We start from the raw sequence: 25,785 nt of genomic DNA, 5'->3' as shown, positions 1-25,785 counted from the left end.
CTTGCAGCTGCTGAAATGGCCTTGAGTCAGCCATAGCTCTCGTAGGAGTTGTCTTTGAAAGGGCAGCTTCTGGGAGAGCTCTCTCAGCCCCACCCACCTCACAGGGTGTCTGTTGTGGGGGGAGAAGATACAGGAGATTGTAAGCCTCTGATTCAGAGAGAAGGGCAGGGTATAAATCTGCAGTCTCCTTCAGGTGAAAGGTGGAGAGGTAGGAAGCCAGATGTCTGATGTGGTGAAGATGGAAGGAAGCTGATCGGGCAACATTTGCGATTTGGGCCTCCATAGATAGCCAGGCAGCCGAACTCACCCCCAAGCTCTTCCTTGTCGTTGTTGGATCCCCCTCCCCTCCCCCACTCAACCCAGGAACGGGAACTCTGTCTCACATGGCAACTCTCAGGGATGAACTAAAGGGATTAACTTTTATTTTCAACTTTAAACAGCATTGGGATGATTGATGTGCACACATTCAGCGCTTTTCGATAGCTGATGCTCCTCATCCTTCCAGTCTGTCTTTTTCCAAGCCAGCTTCCCACCCGTCTCCTTCACTCTGCAACTGCTGTCAGCCTCTCGACAACATGCCATCCGCGGGGAGGGAGGTGGAAGAGGACCCCCCCCCTCTCTGAGACTCAAGGCAGGTCGCAAATCAGGAAATCCCCCTTTGACCTTCAAGAGGATCCCAGGTCATTGACATGAGCCCGATGCAAAGACTGAGGGACCTCGTATGCCCTTCTTGTGGACCTGGGCTTCAGCAGTGCAGCCTAGCCCCTGGGCAGATTTTACTCCCATTAGACAAAGTGGGTTGCCCATTTGGTAGATGCAGGGTTGCTCTCTAATTGGTGCGTGGGAGACCCTACTCACTGCAGAGGGGGTGTGGCCAGGCAGTCGACTCCACGTGTCATTTTTCTGTCTTTTATATAAAACATCCAGCTGGAACAGCAGAATACTTGTAGACCCCCATTGCTGAAATGGTGTCTAGTTGTTAGTATAACCTTATGACCCCTAAAGGCATGGGGGGATCACGCGTTCAGCTACCCAGGCCCTGCTATGTCTGAATCTCCGGACACTTTCACATCCCTCATACTGTCGCACGTAGTATTTTTGGAAAATGCTAGCTTCCTTTCTGTTGTTGAACACCTTGCATACTTCCTGTATTAACTTTCGTTCTTGCTGATGAGCTAAGATGCTTCTGGAATTCAAAGCCCCTCTAAATAAAGAGGTCTTGCTTAGCAAGGGGAGCATTTTTTCCCCGTCAACACATGTGTTGGGTGAATCGTTCCGACAAATACTAAAACTTAATATAAAACAGAATAGGCAGCTATCCATTTTATCAAACAGATTATCATCTAAGATCAATAGCACTTGAAATGTTTTAATATTTTTTATGATTTTTATGGGTTTTTTTACGTCTTAATGTATTTTATATTTCATGTATAGACATAAATGTGTAAGCTGCCCTGAGTCTGCTTTGGCGGGGCGGGCGGGATATAAATTCAAACAAACAAACGAATTCCAGCCTTAGCATATCTACACTGGCTCCGAATTTGTACCCGGGGACAATTCAAGGTGCTGATCTTGATCTTGTGTGGTTTGGGACCAACGTAGCCAGAGCACTGCCTACTCTGTTCCAACACTGCAAGTGGAGGCGTGGAGAATCAAACCTGGTTCTCCCAGATAAGAGTCTGCATACTTATGAACCTGCCCAACCGCTGCAGTAATCTTGGGAAGTCCTGATTGCAGAGCCCCCCCCCCCTCCACCACACACACACACCTGAAGGACTTCTCAGTCTTGTCATCAGAATTCCGGCACTTTCTCCCCCGGGTGACTTGCCCGCTGCCTCCTGTGGCCATCTTCTGCCAACAGTGTTGTTGGGCGTCCCCTCTGTGATCCCTCCCTCTTGGTTTTAGTTGTTGTTTCTCTCTTTTGTATACATTATTGCTCTGGTTTTAATCGTTTTAATGATGTGTTTATTGGTTGGTTTTAATGGCTTTTAAGATTAGGTACCTTGGGGGCCCTGAGGGGGCAGAAAGACAGGGTAACAATTGTCTAAAATAATAAATATGTATTGCCATATAGAGTAATTTTGAGTGTGTCTATGCAGAAGTTCATTACATGTTGCTCAGTGTCTGTTCTCCATTTCTGATATGTTGGTTGGTACTAAGAAGAAGATATTACAATAGTACTAATATTAACACTTAGGGAGGACCAAAAATGATGAAGGGCTTTGTGAGGGGGAGGGTTTGCAGGGTTTTTTTTGGGGGGGGGGCAGAATTGGTGTGCATCTGCTGCTACATACCTAATGGCCATACGGTTGCCAGGTCTGTGCTGGAAAATATCTGGAGATTTTGGGGGTGGAGCCGAGAGAGGGAGAGGTTTGGGGAGGGGAGGGGCCTCAGCAGGGTTCGAAGAGCCATTCTCTCTCAGCTGTAAAAGTGGGAGATCTCCAGGCCGCACCTGGAGGCTGGCAACCTTAAATGGCCATGACTCTTGGGAGATCCTTGAGAGCACTGGCACAGGCGAGCTGGGAGCCCCTCCCTCAGGGCCTGCCAGTGGGCGGGGCTTCTGCATACCCCCAACCCCTCCCCTTCCGGGTCCCAACTGCCAACTGCAGCTTGCGGAGGGGCACATCACAGCCGATCCGCTCTGGCCGTCGCTCCTGGTTTGTGGGATGTGGGAGGGAAAGGGCCCTGGGGGGACATGCACTTTCCCCAAGTGGATAACAGTTACGCAGCAACACATTTCTTTCTTCTTGGTCTCGGGAGGGAAGAGCCTCTGCTTTGCATGCAGAAAGTCCCAGGTTCCAGCTCCAGTTAAAGACCAGGCAGGAAGTGACTTTGAGGGACTGAGGGGGGTCCTGATTCAGGAGAAGGCAGCGTCATCTTCAGTGCTACCCCCCCTCCTCCCCTCCCCACAAACAACAGGCGCTCTGAAAAGAGGGTGCAAAAGGTTCACCAGATGCAGTGCAAACATCTGGCTGGGCTTTTGGGGTGGGGGTGGCAACACCTTCTCATCTGTGTTCCAGGAAGGAAGTGGGGGAGTCACTTTGAGGCCTTACCTTTATCAAACAGCACAAGATCTGTTTATTTACTAAACATTTCTATCTCACCTTCCATCCTGATTCAAGGTTAGGTCCATCTGAGGAGAAGTTCCACTGGGAAGATGACAGCCCTGTGCAGGGAAGAGAACATTTACAACCTTCTCCCTGTGGAAGAAGAAAAGCCCTTCTTTCCCCCCAGGTGTGGCACTCTTCAAATAATCCTGGCAATGTTTTTGTCATTGATCTGCCTGTTCCTGGATCCAACCACCCTTCCATCTCCATTTAATCCTGCCATTCCTCCAAGGACCTCAGGGGGTGGCTTTCCTGATTGTCCCTTAAGAACATCAGAAGAGCCCTGCTGGATCAGATCAGTGGTCCACCTAGTCCAGCCTCCTGTCTCACATAGCGGCCAGCCAGTTCCTCTGGAGAGCCAACAACAGGGCAGAGAGGCCAAGGCCTTCCCCTGAGAAGAGCATCAGAAGAGCCCTGCTGGGTCAGACCAGTGAGGGTCCATCTAGTCCAGCCTGCCCCTGTCTCACACAGTGGTCAAGCCAGTTCCTCTGGAGGTCCAACAGCAGGGCAGAGAGGCTGAGGTCTTCCCCTGAGAAGAACATCAGAAGAGCCCTGCTGGATCATACCAGGGAGGGTCCATCTAGTCCAGCATCCTGTCTCACACAGTGGCCAACCAGTTCCTCTGGAGGGCCAACAACAGGGCAGAGAGGCCAAGGCCCTCATAAGAACCTCAGAAGAGCCCTGCTGAATCAGACCAGTGAGGGTCCATCTAGTCCTGCCTCCTGTCTCACACAGTGGTCACTTAGTTCCTCTGGAGGGCCAACAACAGGGCAGAGAGGCCGAGGCCTTCCCCTGAGAAGAACATCAGAAGAGCCCTGCTGGGTCAGACCAGGAAGGGTCCATCTAGTCCAGCCTCCTTCCTCACACAGTGGCCAGCCAGTTCCTCTGGAGGTCCAACAACAGGGCAGAGAGGTCAAGGCCTTCCCTTGATGTTGCCTCCTGGCTCTGGGATTCAGAGAGTTAGAGCAGGGGTGTCAAACATGTGGCCCAGGGGCCAAATTAGGCCTGGGGGGCTCCTATCAGGCCCCTGAGCAACTGGCTGCCATCTGCTTCCTTCTCTCTCTCTCTTGCTTCCTTCTGCATCACAGCTTGCTTTGCCAGGCTTGCTCAATCATACAGGAGCTATAGCGCAAAGCCTCTATTTTCTCCATTGTCCGAGGCTCCTCCCTTGTGGAGGAAGGGGGGGGTATCATTTCTCAATTGCACAGTAGAGCTACTGAGTCAAGCCTCTCTCCCTTCTATTGGCTGAGGCTTCTCCCCCTCCTGGTCCTCTGGGGAAGAAAGCAAAGAGCCAGAGCTTCCTTTGCCCAGCTCCCAGGATCATATAGGAGAGATACAAAGAAGAAAGCACCTTTAAGACCAATGAGTGCTAAGTTTATATCTGTTACCTGGCATTATATTTTATGACACGCATGGCCTGGCCTGACCTAAATGTCAGATCTGGCCCACGTGAGAAATTCGTTTGACACCCTTGGGTTAGTGTCTCTGAATGCAGAGGTTCCCTTCAGTCACCGTGGCTCGCAGCCATTCGTAGACTTCTCCTCCATGAATCGATTTAATCCCCTTTTTGAGCTGTTTTGTTCCTGCAGCCATCACGGCATGGCATCCTCCGGCAGCAAATTCCCCATCTTAATCACTCTTTGTGCAAAGTGATCTTTCCTTTTGTCTGTCCTGAGCCTCCTGCCCACTCATGTTATCCTCACAACGAGCCTGGGACTGAGACCGGAGATCAGAGCATCTTTCTGCCTTCTAATACGGCTCCTGCGTCTTCTTGCCTTGAAGGTATATCTCTGCATTCAGGGCCTCTGTGAAAAGGGAAGCACAAGCCCAGAGTAAAGCCCCCTGCAAGACGATGGGCATGCCAAAATTCCAAGTCCCCCCTCCAAAGGACTTTCTGCAGAAACATTCAAAGACGCCAAAGCTGCCGAAACGTGAGTGTTCCTACAGCAGTTGCTGCAGCTTCTATCCCACGTGTGTGGTTGGTTGCCAACATCTATGTAGGGCCTGGAGATCTCCAGACCGCAGAGATAAGTTCCCTTGAAGGAAATGGCTGCTTCAAAAGGCAGAGCCCCTGGCCTGAAGCCTCCAATCCCCGCTGAGCTCCCTCGTCTCCCTCGATTCCCCTTCCCCCCCAGTTCTAGTATTTGGGGAGGGGGAAAGGCTTCCTCTAGGAACTTTGTCTGCCCCAGACGTACTTTTAGAAACCTCTGTCCAACCTTGGCTGTGCTTTCCTCCTGCTGAAAGCCCCAGGTGTTCTGCTCTTCCTTCATCGGAAAGATGCTGTGTTTGGTGTTGCTCTCCTCCGCCCTTTTCCCTTCTGCCCCTTCTCCTGGTCCCTTTAAGAGACGGAAACCAGAGTGGTGTGGCTTCATCCCAGAGCACCGCAATGTTATTCCAGAAGGTGAAGGGAGCAGATCCGCTCAGGAGGTGGTTTTTGTGAGGGACAATGTCTCTTCTACAGGGTGGCCTGGTTATCGGAAACGGATCTGTTCTTTCTCTCCCCCCCCCCCCCCGCAAATCCCAGCCCAGCTGCCTCATTTTGTTTTACTGCTCAGGATCTTTGTTCTTCGATTCATTCCAGCATCACGTCTTGCAATCTGTTTACTAATTAACTGATGTTATTACCACACTTTGTAATCTGCCCACCAGCCGACTGAAAAGCCTTTTCTCATACTTGCAGGCCTCAGATTCAGCAGGAGCTCACAGGGTTCCCCCTCCTCCTCCCCACCCACCTTTCTTGTCCATTGAATAGGAGGTGCAGCTGCATAACAATCCCTGGATTAGGAGAGCGAGCAGCCAGCCAGCCACCAGGGGCTTTGCCACGCCCCCAGCAGCCCTCATGAATGCCTGGAGAAGCCCACGCCACCCTTCCTCCACTTCTTATGTGATTTTGGGTGGGGGAGGGTGGCTGGTTGGCCTTTTGACTGGGGGGGGGGTCGGCCAAGGAGAGCCCCAGGTGAGCTTGGGCTGGCTGGATGTCTAGCCTGGGGGTGCTACTGGAGCCTTCCTTTTCAATGGAGCCTGGGGGCTCCATTGAACTTTAAAAGGGGTAAATTCTCTGAGATGAGGAGGCATGTGAGGAGGAAACTGAAAGGAAAGGTAAATACGGTCAAAACCCTTGGGGAAGCTTGGAGACTATTTAAAACTATAATCCTAGAAGCTCAGATAAAATACATACCACAAGTTAGGAAAGGCACAAACAGGTATAAGAAGAGGCCAGCATGGTTAACAAACAAAGTAATGGAAGCTGTAAAAGGTAAGAAGGACTCCTTTAAGCGGTGGAAAACCAGTCCAAGTGAGATTAATAAAAGGGAACACAGGCAGTGGCAAATCAAATGCAAGACTGTGATCAGGCAGGCAAAAAGGGACTATGAGGAGCATATTGCAAAAAACATAAAGACCAACAATAAAAATTTCTTCAAATATATTAGAAGTAGGAAACCAGCCAGGGAAGCAGTGGGGCCCTTGGATGACCATGGGGTAAAAGGATTACTGAAGGAGGATGGGGAAATGGCTGAGAAGCTGAACACATTTTTTGCCTCCGTCTTCACCATGGAAGATGAGAAGTGTTTGCCCGCCCCAGAACCACTAATATTGGAAGGGGTGTTGAAAGACCTGAGTCAGATTGAGGTGACAAAAGAGGAGGTCCTACAACTGATAGACAAATTAAAAACTAATAAGTCACCGGGTCCGGATGGCATACATCCGAGAGTTCTGAAAGAACTCAAAGTTGAACTTGTGGATCTTCTAACAAAAATCTGTAATCTTTCATTGAAATCTGCCTCCGTTCCCGAGGACTGGAAGGTAGCAAATGTCACCCCCATCTTTAAAAAGGGTTCCAGAGGAGATCCGGGAAATTACAGGCCAGTCAGTCTGACTTCAATACCGGGAAAGTTGGTAGAAACCATTATCAAGGACAGAATGAGTAGGCACATTGATGAACACGGGTTATTGAGGAAGACTCAGCATGGGTTCTGCAAGGGAAGATCTTGCCTCACTAACCTGTTACATTTCTTTGAGGGGGTGAACAAACATGTGGACAAAGGAGACCTGATAGATGTTGTTTACCTTGACTTCCAGAAAGCTTTTGATAAAGTTCCTCATCAAAGGCTCCTTAGAAAGCTTGAGAGTCATGGAGTAAAAGGACAGGTCCTCTTGTGGATCAAAAACTGGCTGAGTAATAGGAAGCAGAGAGTGAGTATAAATGGGCAGTCTTCGCAGTGGAGGACGGTAAGCAGTGGGGTGCCGCAGGGCTCAGTACTGGGTCCCATCCTCTTTAACTTGTTCATAAATGATTTAGAGTTGGGAGTGAGCAGTGAAGAGGCCAAATTTGCGGATGACACTAAATTGTTCAGGGTGGTGAGAACCAGAGAGGATTGTGAGGAACTCCAAAGGGATCTGTTGAGGCTGGGTGAGTGGGCGTCAACGTGGCAGATGCGGTTCAATGTGGCCAAGTGCAAAGTAATGCACATTGGGGCCAAGAATCCCAGCTACAAATACAAGTTGATGGGGTGTGAACTGGCAGAGACAGACCAAGAGAGAGATCTTGGGGTCATGGTAGATAATTCACTGAAAATGTCAAGACAGTGTGCGTTTGCAATAAAAAAGGCCAACGCCATGCTGGGAATTATTAGGAAGGGAATTGAAAACAAATCAGCCAGTATCATAATGCCTCTGTATAAATCGATGGTGCGGTCTCATTTGGAGTACTGTGTGCAGTTCTGGTCGCCGCACCTCAAAAAGGATATTATAGCATTGGAGAAAGTTCAGAAAAGGGCAACTAAAATGATTAAAGGGCTGGAACACCTTCCCTATGAAGAAAGGTTGAAACGCTTAGGGCTCTTTAGCTTGGAGAAACGTCGACTGAGGGGTGACATGATAGAAGTTTACAAGATAATGCATGGGATGGAGAAAGTAGAGAAAGAAGTACTTTTCTCCCTTTCTCACAATACAAGAACTCGTGGGCATTCGATGAAATTGCTGAGCAGACAGGTTAAAACGGATAAAAGGAAGTACTTCTTCACCCAAAGGGTGACTAACATGTGGAATTCACTGCCACAGGAGGTGGTGGCGTCCACAAGCATAGCCACCTTCAAGAAGGGGTTAGATAAAAATATGGAGCAGAGGTCCATCAGTGGCTATTAGCCACAGTGTGTGTGTGTGTGTATATATATATATATATTTGGCCGCTGTGTGACACAGAATGTTGGACTGGATGGGCCATTGGCCTGATCTAACATGGCTTCTCTTATGTTCTTATGTTCTTATGTTCTTACTGGAGCCTTCCTTGTCAATGGAGCCTGGGGGTGCTACTGGAGCCTTCCTTGTCAATGGAGCCTGGGGGTGCTACTGGAGCCTTCCTTGTCAATGGAGCCTGGGGGTGCTACTGGAGCCTTCCTTGTCAATGGAGCCTGGGGGTGCTACAGGAGCCTTCCTTGTCAATGGAGCCTGGGGGTGCTACTGGAGCCTTCCTTGTCAATGGAGCCTGGGGGTGCTACTGGAGCCTTCCTTGTCAATGGAGGCCCAGATAGCAGCCACTGCTAAATCCGCCTTTTTTCATCTGAGGCGGGCGAGGCAGTTGGCTCCCTTCCTGGAGCGTGATGACCTGGCAACAGTGATCCATGCAACGGTCACCTCGAGGTTAGACTACTGTAATGCCCTCTACACGGGGCTGCCCCTGTGCCGAACCCGGAAACTGCAGCTAGTGCAGAACGCGGCAGCCAGACTGTTATTGGGACTCCCTCAGTGGGATTCGCTACAAGGTGCTGGTTATAACCTTTAAAGCCCTATATGGCCAAGGACCTGCCTACCTTAGGGACCATCTCTCCTCATATATTCCCCAGAGGTTACTTAGATCCGGATCGCAAAACCTACTAGTAATCCCTGGGCCGAGGGAGGCGAGATTGAAGGCTACTAGAGAGAGAGCCTTCTCTGTTGCGGCCCCCCACTGGTGGAACCAACTCCCAGACGATGTTAGAGCTTTGCGGGACCTTGCCCAGTTCCACAAGGCCTGCAAAACAACGTTTCGAATGGCCTTCAACCGAAGCGTGTAGATGCCCAACATTGAAGAATGGCATGATTTTAGCACTAAACTGTTGTTTTATGACTGTACTGTACTAAAAATTTTAAATTGTAACCTGTCTTAATTTTTAATTGATGTGTGATGGTGATTGTTTTATATTTTATTGTTGATGATATGATGCTGTTAGCCGTCCTGCTTCGGCGGGGAGGGTGGGATATAAATATGAAAAATAAATAAATACAGCCCAGGCTACGGGAACCGCACTGGCTGCCAATTGTGTACCGGATTCGTTACAAGATGCTGATTATTACCTTTAAAGCCCTATATGGCCGAGGACCTGCCTACCTTAGGGACCGTCTCTCCTAGGCTTGCCAAGTCCAACCCCAGAAATATCTGGGGACTTTGGGGGTGAAGCCAGGAGACTTTGGGGGTGGAGCCAGGGGACACTGGGGTGGAGCTAGGGGGAGGGGGGGAAACGGCGCTGGGGAGCGTGGCGAGCCGCCCCGTCTCGGAGTGGGCAACGCCACTGCGCAGCTGCCGCCTCTTCTCCGCTCGCTGTGGCTGCTCATCCGAGATGGGCTCAGCCTGAGCCCATCTTGGAGGAGCAGCCATGGCGAGCGGAGAAGAGGCGGCAGCGGCGCGGCAGCCTCGCCCGCTCCGCCTCTGTGGTGGAATCGGAGGGGGGGGGTGGAGGCGGGCCAGGGGCATGGCGAGCCACGAGTCCGGGTCCTAGAAGGGCCCGGATTCACGGCTCGCCATGCTCCTGGCCTGCCTCGCCCTCCCCTGCGCTGCTGCCACCTCTTGGCTGCTCCTCCGAGATGGGCTCAGCCTGGGCCCATCTCGGAGGAGCAGCTGCGGTGGGTGGGGAGGGGGCGGCAGCGGCACGGCGGCCTCACCCGCTCAAGGATGGGGCGGCTCGCCATGCTCCCTGGCGCCGTTTCTCCCCCTCCCCCTGCTTCAGTTTTTTTGGGGAGCGGGGGAAGAGGGTGGAAATTCTGGGGTCCCCCGCCAGGGCGGGAGGGTTGGGAAGCCTAGTCTCTCCCCATATGCTCCCCAGAGGGTACTGAGATCTGACTCCCAAAATCTGCTGACAATCCCTGGGCCGAAGGAGGCCAAACTGAAAGTTACGAGAGAAAGGGCCTTCTCGATTACAGCTCCCCACTGGTGGAACCAATTACCAGAAGAGGTACAGGCCTTGCGGAGCCTTAACCAGTTCCAAAACCACCCTCTTCCCGCTGGCTTTTTCTTAATGTGGAATTATTTTACCGTCGTCACGTAAAACTGTGTCATGATGAGTAACATCAAGACTGTAGCACCGAATTAATGCGTTGGTTTTAAATTTGATAGTTTTAATTGATGGTTTTAATGTAATAGTATATTTTAATTGAGAAATATAATTGTTAAGTAATTAGTGTATTTTCTTATTGTATTATTGTAATGTCTGCATTTTATGCCATGTAAGCTGCCCTGAGCCTGCTTCAGCAGGGTGGGCGGGATATAAATTAAAAATTATAAAATTATAAAATAATAATAATAATAATAATTATTATTATTACTATTATTATTATTATGCAGGCCTCACACGCCCGAGGCTCTCCTTTCTTGCATCAGGTTGCTTTCGGCTGTTGTGGGGGGGTAGCATATGCTAATGAGTTATGCTAATGAGCTCCACCACCTATTTTTCTACAAAGCAACCCCTGCATACTTATATCATTCTGCCCATAATTTAATCTTATTATTACCCACACCTCTCCTTATCACTTTGCTTGCCTTCTAGTCAGCTGACATTTCTTTTGTCAGAACCTGAGCTTCCTTCTGTTCACCTCATTTGGGGAAATCTGAGCCACCCCCTGATCCATGCACTGACGCTCTTTGTTGCTGCCCTCTTTCCCAGTGTCCCAGGCGCACATGTCCTCTCCTTTGCTCATTTAAAGACTTCTTTCCCATCTGCTGACTCAGCCGGCTGACAAGACTTCCTTAAGCTAAAGGCAAGGCAAGCAGAATAGATCGTGATAAAATTTGCTTTAGAAATGCCTCTGGGGCTGAAAATGGACAGGCACTAGAAAATCACAGGGGTTGCGAAGACTCGGGAAGGTGGCCGGAGGTTGTCGAGGCCCACTCTGCCAAGTTGGGCTTCTCGTGGTTTGGTTTTGTGTGCTTTCTTTCTGAGACTCTTGCATCTTTCCAAAAAGTCCCATGCCTTAATGTTAAACAGGGAAAAAAGCTCAAGGCAGTAAGAAGTCCCTGGTGCTGACTGTGCCCCCAAGAACAGAGCACCCCATCATGGGCATTCAAAGCAGGAAGAATTTCATCACTGCAAATGCAGCTGAAGCCATCCTGCAGGTACCCCGAAAGCCAGCCCGGGCCTGCATCGACATGCGGAAGGGCGACAGGTTTCTCATTGACGATTCAGGACTTGTTCAGAAATACCTCAAGAAAAAAGTACGTTTTGCTGCTGGCTGAGGGGGGAGACCCCGGGTATCTTGAGGGGAGGGTGCTGCTGACGGGTGAGGAGGGGAGGCCTTGTGGATGGGGAGAGTCTGCCTTTGATGGATTCTGTCAAAAACTGGGGAGTTGCATTAGACCCTGCCCTCTTACTAAAAACACAGGTGTGGGAAAAGGGCCGTTCATTTCGGTCTTCCCTAGCAAGTTAACTCCCTTCCTGGATCTGGCTGATCATGCTCAGGTCATCTGTTCTCCGTGTAAGATTCTTCTCACGGGTGCCACGTGGGTTGCTCTTGAACACAGCCTGGGAAATTCGGTGTGTCCAGAAGGCAGCAGCCCAACTGGTGTGTGGAGCCTCTGTGGTGCCAACACTGAGGGAGACCTGATTCCAAGCTCAATCAGAGTGCCGGCCATGACCCTGAAAGCCCCCTTCACGGACTGCAGCCCACCTCTCTTGGCTTGTCTAGTCTGTGGCCCAGCCTTGGCCCCTTCGTCTGTGGAATGACTTCCCAGAGACTGTCAGAAATATGCCCACCCTCCTCACGTTTCGGAAGTCATGCGAGGCTGAACTTGGGGGAAGGTCTTTTAGGGACAGCAAATGCGGTGCTTATCAGTGTGCTTTCTGTGGGATGGGATGTTCTTCTCCTACTTGTTGGTTTCAGCTACTGCACGCTGCTTTGGCTCCCAATCCAGGGGAGTGCAGCCCTAAATAAACTGCAGGAACTAACTAAACTAAACTAAACTGTGCTGAAATACTTGAAGGAGATTTGCAAACATAACTGCAAACAGGTAGCCAAGTTAGTCTGTTGTAACAAAAGAAAATGCACATCCAGTGACACCTAAAAATGAACCACATTGATTTGAATTTATAATGAGATGTGGGCAGGAAGGGCCTTTCAAGCGCCCCGTTTCCTCTTAGCCCAGGAAGTCAGGAAAGTCCTGCAGCCCCCCCTCCAGCTGGAAGGATTTGTGCTTCCTGCACTCTGAATCTGTTTTGCCCTTTAAAGGCTCTGCCCAGTTCCCACGTCTCCTGCTTTGCTCCTACTACCTGGGGTAGGGATGACCTTTTACACTTTTACACTGAGGGATGGGGAGCTCACCTGCAAACACCCCTCCCTAAATTACTGCTCTTTGGAAAGTTACGGACTTTGCCACCTGGCTCTAGCCGGGCAGGTCGCGGGTTTTGGTGGGCCCTGGGCAGAGAGAACATGGCCCCCCTCCCCTCCTGGGCTTGCCACTGTGCCCCTGCCTGCATTCTCCTCCACCTGCCCTTTCCCAGTCCTCCCAGTGCTCATGAGCCCAGTCCCCTGGCTGTGCTGAGCAGGGCATGCAGCTGGGAGTAGGGTTGCCAATCCCCAGGTGGGGGCAGGGGATCCCCTGGTTTGAAGGCCCACCCCCAGCTTCGAGGTCATCAGAAAGAGGAGGGGGGGAAATATCCACTGGGCACTCCATTATTCCTTATGGAGACCGATTCCCATAGAGTATAATGGAGAATTGAGCCACAGGTATTTGGGGCTCGGGGGGGGGGGGGGCTCGTTTTTGAGTTAGAGGCACCAAATTTGCAGCATAGCATCCAGTGCCTTTCTTCAGAGCTCCCTCCAAGTTTCAAAAAGATTGGACCAGGGGGTTGAATTCTATGAGCCCCCAAACAAAGTGCCTTCATTATTCCAAACGGAAGGAAGGCATTTAAAAGGAGTGCAGTTCCTTTAATCGGGATGGCCAGCACTCCTTTTGGAGTTCAGTTATGCTTGTCACACCCTTGCTTCTGGCTCCACCCCCCAAATCCCCAGATACTTCTTTAACTGTGCCTGGCACCCTAGCTGGGAGCAGGACAGCTGGGACGTCTCTCCACAGTCATAACAGATGCGGGGGGTGGAGAGAAGCCAGCCCCAATGGGAGACCAGACTCTTGGCAGCCGCCCCACCTCAGGGCATGCTGGTGATTGGGAAATGAATGTGAACTTGAGAGTAGAGGGCATTAACCAGACAGGCAGTGCTGGATTAAACCCTGCAGAGGCCCCTAGGCAGTTAAAATCTTGGGGGGGGGGCCCTTGCAAATTATCCCAGAGTCGGAGCACCCGCCCCACCCCCACGCCCCCCACTGCAGCCCCCTTCCTAAAAGCCCCTCTGACAAAGCTGCGGGGGAGAGGCAGAGAGAGGCAAACTTGGCGACAAGGCCAGCAGCAGCCGCACCAGGCAAGTCGGGCAGAGAGTGGCTCAGTTGCTGGCTGCACGGGCAGGCTGGGAGGGCTGCAAGCAGGGGGGAAAACGGGGGGGGGGGGCATTTATTAAAAGATATACAGCCTGCTGGTGGATTACCAAGTTGACAGGCACAGACAGACAGACAGACAGTGTGATCAGAGTGATGGACTGAACTGAGGTGGCCCAGGGTCAAATCCCTTTGTGCCACGGCCAGGTACATGGCCAAGTCCAGGTAATATCCAGGTACCGCCGGGGAAAACGTTATAGTTAAATTGGCTCCCTAGGGAGGTGGTGAGCTCTCCCTCACTGGCAGCCTTGAAGCAGCGGCTGGACAAACCCTGGTCAGGGATTCTCTAGGCTGATCCTGCATTGAGCAGGGGGTTGGACTAGATGGCCTCTATGACACCTTCCAGCTCCGTGATTCTCAGATTCCATGAAACTTACTAGGCGACCTTGGGCCAAACATTCTCTTTCGGCCCAACCCGCCTCGCAGGGTTCTCGTAACGGTGAAGTGGAGGAGGAAAGAAGCACAGGTGCTGCCCTGAGCTCCAGGAAGCAAGACTGGGATAAAAATGCTCTCAATAAGCGCAAGAGCAGCATGCAATAAGACTGGATCTCATTTGCAGCTGGCTGATTTTTTCCCTATTAGCAACAATTGATAATATTAACCTTTTAAAAACAAGTTTATATCTTCATGCAATTTGGATTACATGTTATTGGGGGGTGAGAGATGAGAAAGAGGACTTTTCCTGGGGTGCAGTTTGAGAACTGAGGCATAAATGTAAAAACTGTGAACGTGCCAGGGGTTCTTTTCTTCCAGGATTTTGGTGCTGTCCCCAGATACCTGGCGAAACGAAGCAAGGATGCCAAGAGGACCAAGGAAGAGTCTGACAACCGCCTCAAAGAGACCCTCCGGCTGAAAGCCCCCCAGCGGGTGACCCAAGAAGAGAGGGAGGGCCTTCTGGAGGTATTGGGGGGGGGGATTTCAGTCACAGGGTGCCTAGAACAAAAGATGAACTGTCCTCTCCCATTAGGCACTTCTCTTCAAGCTGTACATTCAGGTTAGGTAGTTGCCTCTCTAATGCACCTGCCAAATTTAAAAGCTGGACAACACTCGTGCGAGGCACTCGTCAAAAGTTGTGGTTGTCAGTAGAGAGATCTCTGAAATGAGCAGTCGGGTTAGAACGGATAAAAGGAAGTCCTTCTTCTCCCAAAGGGTGATTAACATGTGGAATTCACTGCCACAGGAGGTGGTGGCGGCTACAAGCATAGCCACCTTCGAGGGGTTTAGATAAAAATATGGAGCAGAAGTCCATATTTGGCCCCTGTGTGACACAGAGTGTTGGACTGGAGGGGCCATAGACCTGATCCAACAGGGCTTCTCTTCTGTTCTTATGTGACAAAGAGTGTTGGACTGGATGGGCCATTGGCCTGATCCAACAGGGCTTCTCTTCTGTTCTTATGTGACACAGAGTGTTGGACTGGAGGGGCCATTGGCCTGATTCAACAGGGCTTCTCTTATGTTCTTATGTGACACAGAGTGTTGGACTGGATGGGCCCCTGGCCTGATCCAACAGGGCTTCTCTTATGTTCTTATGTGACACAGAGTGTTGGACTGGATGGGCCACTGGCCTGATCCAACAGGGCTTCTCTTATGTGACACAGAGTGTTGGACTGGATGGGCCATTGGCCTGCTCCAACAGGGCTTCTCCTATGTTCTTATGTGACAAAGAGTGTTGGACTGGATGGGCCACTGGCCTGATCCAACATGGCTTCTCTTATGTTCTTATGTGACAAAGAGTGTTGGAATGGATGGGCCACTGGCCTGATCCAACAGGGCTTCTCTTATGTTCTTATGTGACAAAGAGTGTTGGACTGGATGGGCCACTGGCCTGATCCAACATGGCTTCTCTTATGTTCTTATGTGACAAAGAGTGTTGGAATGGATGGGCCACTGGCCTGATCCAACAGGGCTTCTCTTATTTTCTTATGTGACACAGAGTGGAAAGGCTTACTTTTGGAAGTCCTGTTGGATCAGGCCAATGGCTTACTTTTTAGACGGTGTTTCTGTGCCTTTAAATCTAGGAGCCATGCTGAATGGGGTGGGGTGAGCCAGCAGAACAACATGGCTGCTCCCAGTAGCTGTGATGGCATCCCAGAACCTCTGTTTGTTTTACAGTCTTTTCAGAGGTCATTTGCATAGTAAAGGGTAAACTAGGTTTCCATGTGTTAGTCTGAAGAACTTGGAACTTTAGCAACTTGTGAGTAAATTGCCCCAGTGAGACCACTCAAGTGTGGGATTGCAAACTGTTTATCTTGGCTGCTTTCTCTCTCTCTGGGTGTGTGCATGTGCGCGTGTGTGTGTGTATGAGAGAGAGAGAGAGAGAGAACAGGGGGCTTGGAGCTTCTTGGGTGAGGAAATGAAGACTGTATTCAGGCATACTGCACTGCTGTATTTTTATTTTTTTATTTCTGGGAATGGGAAAGTCTCCTGGCCCCACCCCCAAAGTCTCCTGGCCCCACCCCCAAAGTCTCCTGGCCCCACCCCCAAAGTCCCCAGGTATTTTCTGAGTTAGACTTGGCAATCCTAGGTCAGAGACACCAGAGGGGCAGCAGCCAATGTCCTGAAAAGTGGTCCTGCTGAGGAGTTTCTTCCTGGCTTTATCTCTCCTGGATGGTCTCTTCACGGAAAGGGACTGCCGGGGCCTTCAGCAGCTATGCCACCATTTTCTTACATCACCATGTGGGGAAATTTGCATCCTGCTGTTAGCTGCTTCATAGGAATGAACTCACTTCCCCCTTTCTTCCGTGCCCCTGGAGCAGGGCCTGAAGCAGAACTGGGAAGAGGTCAACCAGGCATTCCAAAGCATGTCTGTGGCAATTGACACCATCCCCAGGAAGCTCTACCGGGAGAAGCTGGAGACGCAGATGAAACAGCTGGAGCACGACATCGGCATCCTGGAGAAGCACCAAGTCATCTACGTGGCAAACAAGTAGCGGGCCGTTTGGAAAGAGCGGGCACGATCCAGGCAAAGGGAAGCTCTGCCGCGTCCTGCTGCTTCCAGGGAGGGGGGGCTGCGCTTCAGGTTCTCTCATTGGAAGCAACAGGATCGAAGTACTTAGCTGCAAATGGCTCATGCTTTATCCAAGTTGACAATGAAACTACTTTCAATAAGGAACGGGGGGGGGGGGGGATTAGTTCACTCAACAATACGATAAGAATTAAAGAAGAGTATTTTATAGGTTTACAAAATATTGGGTTTGATCCTGTGATCTGTTCTGCCTTCTCCCAGTCCGGGGCATCTCAAAGCAGGGAGACTCCGGGGTGGGAGGAATGCACGCCCCCCCCCCCACTACTTTGGTTTTAAATGGGTTTTTTTAAAATGTGCTTAATACTCCTTGTATTTTGCCCCAGAAATAAATCTCACTTGTCTTACTTTGACTGTCCAGTTATTTAGCATCTATTAATGACTTCTCATGCATAAAGCCCAAAATAGTATGTGATGATTGTGGAAAAAAAGGCGAAGGAGCATTTGACTGCCAGCTGAGAAATGCCCCGCCCCCAGACATAGAATTGCACCTCCATCTTTGTCATCACTTTTCTCCCCAAAAGGAACCAAAACACCTTACAACAGTGATTTAACATATAATTAAACACACCCTTGAGGTAAAACAAAGAAAGCAGCTAGCCACACCTTGAGTTGTTCTGGAATGGAAAGGACTAACCCACTCGAGGCCACCTGCAAGAGCGCCTGCCTTCAGGCTTGTGTCCCAGGTGATGCCCAGGTATATTCCTAAAGCAGGAAGAGCACAAAAAGAGGATCCTCTTGCTCAGCACTTTGCAGAGAAAATCTCTCCCATCCTTCCTGGCTGGAACTCCACCGTCTCAGGGATAGGATCAGATGGTACCAGGTAACCAATTGCCCAGTGGTTTGAGATACTTTGCAGTTTATTCAGTAACAGGAGGACATGGACAGGATTCTTGGGAACGTGAGACTTACCACCTGTTTGCACAACCTTTGCTCTTACTACAAGCATAGACAGCTTCAAGAGGGGGTTGGATAAGCATCTGGAGCAGAGGTCCATCAGTGGCTCTTTGCCACAGAGTATTGTTGGAACTCAGGGCGTTTTCGCACTCACCTTCAGCCAGCGCGACCCCCCTCTTCACCGCGCAGGATCTGCGTGGATTTCGCACTAAATGCCACGGAGCAGCCTTTTGCGCCGGAAACTCCCAGCGCAAAAGCCGCTCAAACGTAAACCGCCAAAAAGCGTTCCTGATCCAGCGTGGCTTCTCTTATGTTCTTATGCCCCTTCTGGTTTCTTCAGTCCCCTGGGGTGGAGTGGGGGTGGGGGAGGCAGGCTGAGTCCAGACAACAGGAAAGGCCTCCCTTCTGAGAAATGGGGTGGGGCCACTCCTGCCTTGAAGCAGGCCGTAGGGCACTGCATTCACTCCTAGTGAAACCTACTGTGGGCCCAGGATATCCAAATAATTATCCACCAGTCTGAAATGTTCTGTCCTCGAGCAATGTGATCGAATGGGTGGTTCCTCCCTCGAGGAGGAAGAGGGCGAGGAAGAGCTTGCTTTGCCAGGCTCTCTCAACTGTACAGCAGAGCCACTGAGCCAAGCCTCTCTTCCTTCTATTGGCTGAGGCTCCTCCCCCTCCTGGTCCCCCAGGGAAGGAAGGAAAGAGCCAGAGCTTCCTTTGCTCAGTTCCCTGGATCCCATGGGAGCAATACAAAGAAAACACCTTGAAGACCAATGAGTGCTAATGTTTTAAGGGTTTTTTTTAAATATCTCTGCTACCTAATCTTAAATAGTTACCCTCATGGCCCAGCCCAGCCCAACAAGGTCTCATTTATGTCAGATCCGGCCCTCATAAAAAATGAGTTCGACACCCTGAAGAGGGTTTCCCACTCACAAGTCACATCATCCTGTTTCTCGCCCCAGGATGACAACAGGCAGCCATAAGCCTTAAACCGTTTATTTGTAAGAGGTGCATGTTATAAAAGAAATAAGATAATAAATAATATGAACACATTTGAGTGCACAGCGGACATTAACCGTACCATACCTGGGCATGTACGGTGGCTATTTTGAATATCACCAATAAAACAAAGACCAGCCCAATGCAGCGGTGGCCAATCAGAGAGTGACATTTCGGAGAAGGGAGCCCCACGGATGCTGGGGGGCTGCCTCACTTCTCTGGCAACTGAAACTTGACGTCCACCTCGGCCTCCTTGGCCAGGATCATGATTTCCGAGAGCTTGACGACCATTTTGCCGGCTGCATCTAAGTCGTCGCAGGCCAGGATCCTCAGCCCGCTCTCTGCAATCAGCGTTTTGGCATCGTCCCCCCGGGTGCCTTGGAGACGCACGACGATGGGGATTTTTAACTCCAGGTCTTCGGCGGCCATCATGATGCCCTGGGCAATAACGTCACATCGCATCAGGCCTCCAAAGATATTGACCAGGATGGCTTGCACCTTCTTATCCGAGGTGATGATTTTGAAGGCCTCCGTGACCTGCTGCACGGTGGCGCTGCCACCCACGTTCAGGAAGTTGGCTGGCGTGCCCCCGTGGAATTTGATGATGTCCATGGTGGCCATGGCCAGGCCAGCCCCGTTCACCAGGCAGCCGATGGTCCCGTCCAAGCCGACGTAATTGAGATCTGCCTTGACTGCGTTCCTGTCTCTCATGTCCTCCTGGGCCCAGTCTTGAAGCTTGAAGATTTTTTCCTGGCGGAAAGCAGAATTGCTATCGAAGGTCAGCTTTGCATCCAGACACACCACGGACCCTGCGGAGTCTTCGGCCAGCGGGTTGATTTCCACCAGGGTGGCATCATGTTTAATAAAAAAGTTGTAGATCTTAATCAGGACATCTGCTGCGTCACGGACCATCTTTGGGGAGAATCCCATCTTCCCCGCGACCCGAAGGGCTTGTTCCTTCTTCAGCCCTTCCATGATGTTCACCGGCTCTTTGAGGATGGCTTCGGGATTCTCCTCCGCCACCTCCTCGATGCTGACCCCCCCCTGAGAACTGCCAATGAGGACTGGGCCCTGAAAGGCCCTCTCCATGGTGATGGCGAAGTAGCACTCTCTCCGGGGGTAGATGCGCTCGCAGATCAAGACCTGGGTGCAGATCCGGCCCTTCTCCCCCGTCTGGGGAGTGAACAGCTTCTTCCCCAGCATGTGGGAGGAGACGTCCCTGGCCTCCTCGGGAGAAAAGACCACTCGCACCCCGCCCTTGAAGCCACCTTCAAAGACTCCCTTTCTCCGGCTGCCAGCTAAGACCTGGGCCTTGACCACGAGGTCGGGGGTACCCAGTTTTTTGGCCGCTTTGTAAGCTTCTTCTGGGGTCTTTGCCAAGAGCCCCTCCGGCACAGAGATCCCCGCCTCCTTCAGCAGCTTCATGCTCAAGTATTCGTGCAGGGACAAGCCCCTTCGCTGCTGAGGCTGCACATGGAACCAGGGGCGAGGAAACAGCCCTGGCCGCCCCCCCAGTCTCGCCAGGGCCCGGCTGCAGAGCATGGTGCCCCCTAAGGGCCTGTGGCCCCCCCCAACTGCCCTTTTTATGAAAAGCCACCAACGTTCCTTCTGCAACTGCTCCCGCCTGCTGCCTCCTCCCATTGGCCAGGGCCAAGACTCCACAGCCTCCTCGCCACCACTCTGGGCGGGGCTTTCCATTCCACCCACCCCTCCATCAGGCGGGGGTTGCCAGCTCTGGGGTAGGACGGACCCACCTGGGGGAGATTTGGGGGGGTGGAGGCTGGAGGGGTGGAGTCTGCAAGGGGAGGGCCAAAAGAGTCCCCTCTCCAAAGCAGCCATTTCCTCCAGAGGAGCTAATCTGTGGTTTGGAGATCAATTGCAAAAGTAGGAGATTTCCAGGCCCCACATGGAAGGAAGTGAGAGAATCAAGAATCTCATGCTCAGAATCTGTTCTCTTTTGGCTCTTTCTTCAGGTCTCCTGGACCTGCCCTTGGAGCCAAAAGGGCTGAGTCTGCCTTGGCAGGACAGAAATCTCAGAAATAGAAATGAAGGCAGGAAGGCAGGAAGGCAGGCAGGAAGGCAGGAAGGAAGGAAGGAAGGAAGGAAGGAAGGAAGGAAGGAAGGAAGGAAGGAAGGAAGGAAGGAAGGAAGGAAGGAAGGAAGGAAGGAAGGAAGCTCGCGGGCAGTCTCCTGGCAGGGCATTTCCCCTGACTGCATCCCTCAGGGGTCAGTTGCTGTGACCCAGGCATGGCCCTCAGGTGCTAATTTGAAAACTGCTCTGCACACTTTTGGGACCAGGACGGTCCCTGGAGCAGGCAGCTGGCTTCTCACTGGTATTATCCAGACATTTGTACACAGTTGCTTCCTGTGCAGGGGATGTGTTAGGTTGTGGGTTGAGAGAGCTGGAGGTGAGAACTTGCCTTGCAAAATGGGGTATGTGTGTGTGCATGCGTGCGTGCGGGTTGAACATCTAGCCCAGGGGTGTTGAACTCATTTGTTATGAGGGCCGGATTTGACATAAATGAGACCTTGTTGGGCCGGGCCATGTGTGGACCTATTTAAGATTAAACTTTATAAAGGACACATACAAACACAATTAAATATATACTTTTTAAAAACTTAAAACATTAGCACTTGTAAGTTTTAAAGGTGCTTTCTTTGTATTTCTCCCCTGGGATCCAGGGAACTGGGCAAAGGGAGCTCTGGCTCTTTCCTTCCTTCCCCAGGGAACTGGGGGCAGGGGAGAAGCCTCAGCCAATAGAAGAAATAGAAGCTTGGCTCACTAGCTTTTGAAAGAGCCTGGCAAAGCAAGCTATTCCTCTTCCCTTCCTCCCTAAGGGAGGAGCCTCAGCCAATGGAGAAAATAGAGTTTTGCTCTGTAGCTCCTGTGTGATTGAGCAAACCTTGTAAAGCAAGCTGTGTTGCAAAGGGAAGCAAGAGAGAGGGAGAAGGAAACAGAAGACAGCCAGTTGCTCGAGGGCCTGATAGGAGCCCTCCAGTGGCCTCATTCGGCCCCTGAACTGCATGTTTGACACCCCTGATTCTAGCCCCTTCCAACTGTGACAGTTCTTAATGTATCTGCAACACAGTGCAAGGAAGATGGCGGCTGTGGTGCTCCAAGTTGACAGCTGCGAGGGGCACCATCCTGACGTGGGATCATTTCACACTTTTGTGCTGCCAGCTTCCCCCAAACCCCAACGAAGGGACTTAAAGTCTCCACCGAGGAAGAGCTGTCCTGTGACCATGAGCCATGGGGACAGTCAATCCCCTGGGCCAGCCTGCTCTCGAGGGCCTTAGGCAGAGCTGGGTCTTCCAGGAACAGAACCAGGGCCTTTCCTTTGGTGAAGCAGAAGCGCCGTTCTCCCCCTGCCGCTCCACTCCTTAAAATAACTCTGAATCTGGTCTTCCCAGTCCAAGACCCCCGGAAGGGGTGTGACCGGACCTATTCCAGGTTTGGCCCTGATGAACAAAAGGGACGCTTGTGGATGGGGAAAGCGGGGCGGTACAAACCCTGCAATCCTGCTCCAAAAGCAACCGGGAAGTGAGGCTGGGGATCAGGCTGATCGTGAAGCAGGTGGGGAGAGCCATGCCAGAGCAAAGCGGAAGGCCAGGCAAAGGGAGGCAGGCAGGCCCTTGTTTTATGGGGACAGGGGAAACGCTGCTCACCCCGCTCCCCACCTAGGGTTGCCAAGTCCAATTCAAGACGTATCTGGGGACTTTGGAGCCAGGAGACATCGGGGGTGGAGCCAGGAGCAAGCAGAATTGAACTCCAAAGGGAGTTCTGGCCCTCACATTGAAAGGGACGGCACACCTTTTAAATGCCTTCCTTCCATAGGAAATCATGAAGGATAGGGGCACCTTCTTTGGGGGCTCATAGAATTGTACCCCCTGGTCCAATCTTTTTGGGACTTGGGGAGTACTTTGGGGAGAGGCACTGGATGCTCTGCTGCACATTTGGTGCCTCTGCCTCAAAAAACAGCCCTCCCAGAGCCCCAGATAACCGTGGATCAATTCTCCATTATTTCCCATGGGAATAAGTCTCCATAGGGAATAATAGAGTTCCCAGCAGACATTTCCCTCCCCTCCCCCTGCATTCTGATGACCCTGAAGCGGGGGGGGGGGGCTTCCGAACTGGGGGATCCCCTGCCCCCACCTGGGGATTGGCAACCCTATCCCCACCCCAGGGAAACAGCATCAGGCCCCTGCAGGGAAAGTGAGATGGGGCAGGAGGGGGATCTGGTCTCTCCCCACCCAGTGTGGTTCCCAGGGGTGGGGGGTTACACCAGTCCTTGAGAAGGGAGCTTTTTGAAACAGGGAGGTTGTGAATCAGACCTGGTGTAATACGACGACTACGCTTTTAGGAATTAATTTATAAAACATAATAGAAACATAGACCTGGAAGGGACCTCAGGGATCATCTAGTTGAACTCCCTGCACAACACAGGAAATTCATAACTCCTGTCTCCCATTGATCCCTGCCCTACACCTGGAGGGAAGCAAAAACCCTCCAGGATCCCTGGGCCAATGCGGCCTGGATCACTTTGTATCATATATATATATTGTATCATATATATATATTGGCCACTGTATATATTGAAAGGACTTCTTTCTCAACTTTCTCCATCCCATGCATAATCTTGTAAACCTCTATCATGTCTCCCCGCAGTCAACGTTTCTACAAGCTAAAGAGCCGAAGCGTTTTAACCTTTCTTCATAGGGAAAGTGTTCCAACCCTTTCATCATTCTAGTTGCCCTTTTCTGCACTTTTCCCAATGCTATAATATCCTTTTTGAGGTGTGGCGACCAGAACTGCACACAGTACTCCAAATGAGACCGCACCATCGATTTACACAGGGGCATTATGATACTGGCTGATCTGTTTTCAATTCCCTTCTTAATAATTCCCAGCATGGTGTTGGCCTTTTTTATTGCAAACGCACACTGTCTTGACATTTTCAGTGAGTTATCTACCATGACCCCAAGATCTCTCTCTTGGTCCGTCTCTGCCAGTTCACACCCCATCAACTTGTATTTGTAGCTGGGATTCTTGGCCCCAATGTGCATTACTTTGCACTTGGCCACATTGAACCGCATCTGCCACGTTGACGCCCACTCACCCAGCCTCAACAGATCCCTTTGGAGTTCCTCACAATCCTCTCTGGTTCTCACCACCCTGAACAATTTAGTGTCATCCGCAAACTTGGCCACTTCACTGCTCACTCCCAACTCTAAATCATTTATGAATAAGTTAAAGAGCATGGGACCCAGTACCGAGCCCTGCGGCACCCCACTGCTTACCGTCCTCCACTGCGAAGACTGCCCATTTATACTCACTCTCTGCTTCCTATTACTCAGCCAGTTTTTGATCCACAAGAGGACCTGTCCTTTTACTCCATGACTCTCAAGCTTTCTAAGGAGTCCTTGATGAGGAACTTTATCAAAAGCTTTCTGGAAGTCAAGGTAAACAACATCTATCGGGTCTCCTTTGTCCACAAGTTTGTTTACCCCCTCAAAGAAATGTAACAGGTTAGTGAGGCAAGATCTTCCCTTACAGAACCCATGCTGAGTCTTCCTCAATAACCCGTGTTCATCAATGTGCCTACTCATTCTGTCCTTGATAATGGTTTCTACCAACTTTCCCGGTATTGAAGTCAGACTGACTGGCCTGTAATTTCCCGGATCTCCTCTGGAACCCTTTTTAAAGATGGGGGTGACATTTGCTACCTTCCAGTCCTCAGGAACGGAGGCAGATTTCAAGTTCCACCACTACGGCAGCCATTGGCATAAACCCAGCAACTAGGAGTAGGGAACTGGTTGCCTGAGGTGTTCCCAGCCATTATTGTTTATTATTTACATTTGGCTGCAAAATTGGTGACATCAGAAGCACAACTGATTGACACAAGTAGCTGTGTGTATGAGGTATGAGCTAGGAGCCATGAGGTTACTAGAAGCCTTTATAAGCCCTCCACTTTTGAGCAAAAGCTGTAGGGACCTCTTTGTCAGTCTAGCTCAGAAATTAACAATCCTTGTTAATTTCCGTTTGAGACCTCAAACACTGAACACAGAGCATAGCTCTGATAGAATGGGATTTGGGACTTAGATTTTAAATGGGAAAATGTAGACTAATAAGGCTAAGTCCTACTGGGACGTATAGTTTTCATGATTGCTTTATTGTATTTTATGCTTTCTGCTCTAACTGTGTAAACTGTTTTCTGTTCTGCCTTTCTATCCATATATCTGAAGCCTTCTGTCTAAAGAGAAACTTGGGAGTCTAGTAAACTGTTTTTGCTTTGAGAAGCCTGGAGCCAGACAAAGTTTATCTATGAGGTCTTAACGCTTATTAGTGGCTCTGTCGTAGCCTTCTGATAACTGCAGGTTGTTTTAGTTCCTGCAGGGTTTTGATTTTGGTATTTTATATCAAAACAAAAATGCCCCAACATGGGACAACAGAATAGAATTCTGCACCATCCTCTATATCAGGGGTCCCCAACTTCTGGGCCATGGACCGGTACCAGACTGTGGCCTGTTGCAACCCAACCAGGCCATGGGATGAAGCAGAGGCACCGCCCCTTTCACCTGCCCAGGTCCCAGGCGGGCGAAAGAGGCAGCACAGCCTCACTCCGAAGCACGACCTCTTTCACGCCTGGGTCCTGGGCAGGCGAAAGGGACAGCACAGCAGTGACCTTTGCCTACCCCTCATTTAAAGACCCCCATGGGGGGCAGGGATGGGCGTAGGGGCAGCAAAAACCCCAGCACGCCCACTGGTCTGTGGGAAAAATGTCTTCCACAAAACTGGTCCCTGGTTCCAAAAAAGTTGGGGACCATTGCTCTATAGGACACCCTCTCAAGTACTTGAAGATGGTGATCACGTCACCCCTCAATCATCTCTCCAGGCTAAACATGCCCAGCTCCTTCCACCTTTCCTCATAGGACTTGGTCTCCAGACCCCCCACTATCTTTGTTGGTGGACACATTCCAGTTTAGCAACATGCTTCTTGAACTGCAGTGCCCAAAACTGAGCACAG

The 25,785-nt window shown here is 50.9% G+C and overlaps 2 protein-coding genes across 2 annotated transcripts; one reads left to right on the top strand and one right to left on the bottom strand.

Moving 5' to 3' along the window:
• Positions 1–3,119: 3,119 nt before the first annotated feature.
• Positions 3,120–17,211, top strand: LOC132578188 (enkurin-like). The gene is made up of 5 exons (XM_060248064.1): positions 3,120–3,234; positions 4,890–5,038; positions 11,345–11,571; positions 14,596–14,742; positions 16,599–17,211. The coding sequence occupies exons 1-5, from the start codon at positions 3,158–3,160 to the stop codon at positions 16,770–16,772; spliced, it is 774 nt and encodes a 257-aa protein (XP_060104047.1). The 5' UTR covers positions 3,120–3,157; the 3' UTR covers positions 16,773–17,211.
• Positions 17,212–18,966: 1,755 nt separating this feature from the next.
• Positions 18,967–20,302, bottom strand: LOC132578283 (succinate--CoA ligase [ADP-forming] subunit beta, mitochondrial-like). Its single transcript, XM_060248219.1, has one exon. It carries the CDS (start codon positions 20,300–20,302, stop codon positions 18,971–18,973), a length of 1,332 nt encoding a protein of 443 aa, XP_060104202.1. The 3' UTR covers positions 18,967–18,970.
• Positions 20,303–25,785: the final 5,483 nt, after the last annotated feature.

This window comes from Heteronotia binoei, chromosome 10 (assembly GCF_032191835.1).
Source record: "Heteronotia binoei isolate CCM8104 ecotype False Entrance Well chromosome 10, APGP_CSIRO_Hbin_v1, whole genome shotgun sequence".
In the NCBI taxonomy this organism is placed as follows: domain Eukaryota; kingdom Metazoa; phylum Chordata; class Lepidosauria; order Squamata; family Gekkonidae; genus Heteronotia; species Heteronotia binoei.
The sequence above is the reverse complement of the archived record's forward strand: the minus strand, read 5'-3'. Positions and strand labels throughout refer to the sequence as shown.

Excerpts from the sequence above, each read along its gene's own strand:
- LOC132578188 (XM_060248064.1), top strand. The coding sequence starts at position 3,158 with ATGACAGCCCTGTGCAGGGAAGAGAACATTTACAACCTTCTCCCTGTG. Across the intron at positions 3,235-4,889 it reads AAGCCCTTCTTTCCCCCCAG|GTATATCTCTGCATTCAGGG; the intron begins GTGTGGCACTCT and ends CTTGCCTTGAAG. Across the intron at positions 14,743-16,598 it reads AGAGGGAGGGCCTTCTGGAG|GGCCTGAAGCAGAACTGGGA; the intron begins GTATTGGGGGGG and ends CCCCTGGAGCAG.
- LOC132578283 (XM_060248219.1), bottom strand. The coding sequence starts at position 20,302 with ATGCTCTGCAGCCGGGCCCTGGCGAGACTGGGGGGGCGGCCAGGGCTG.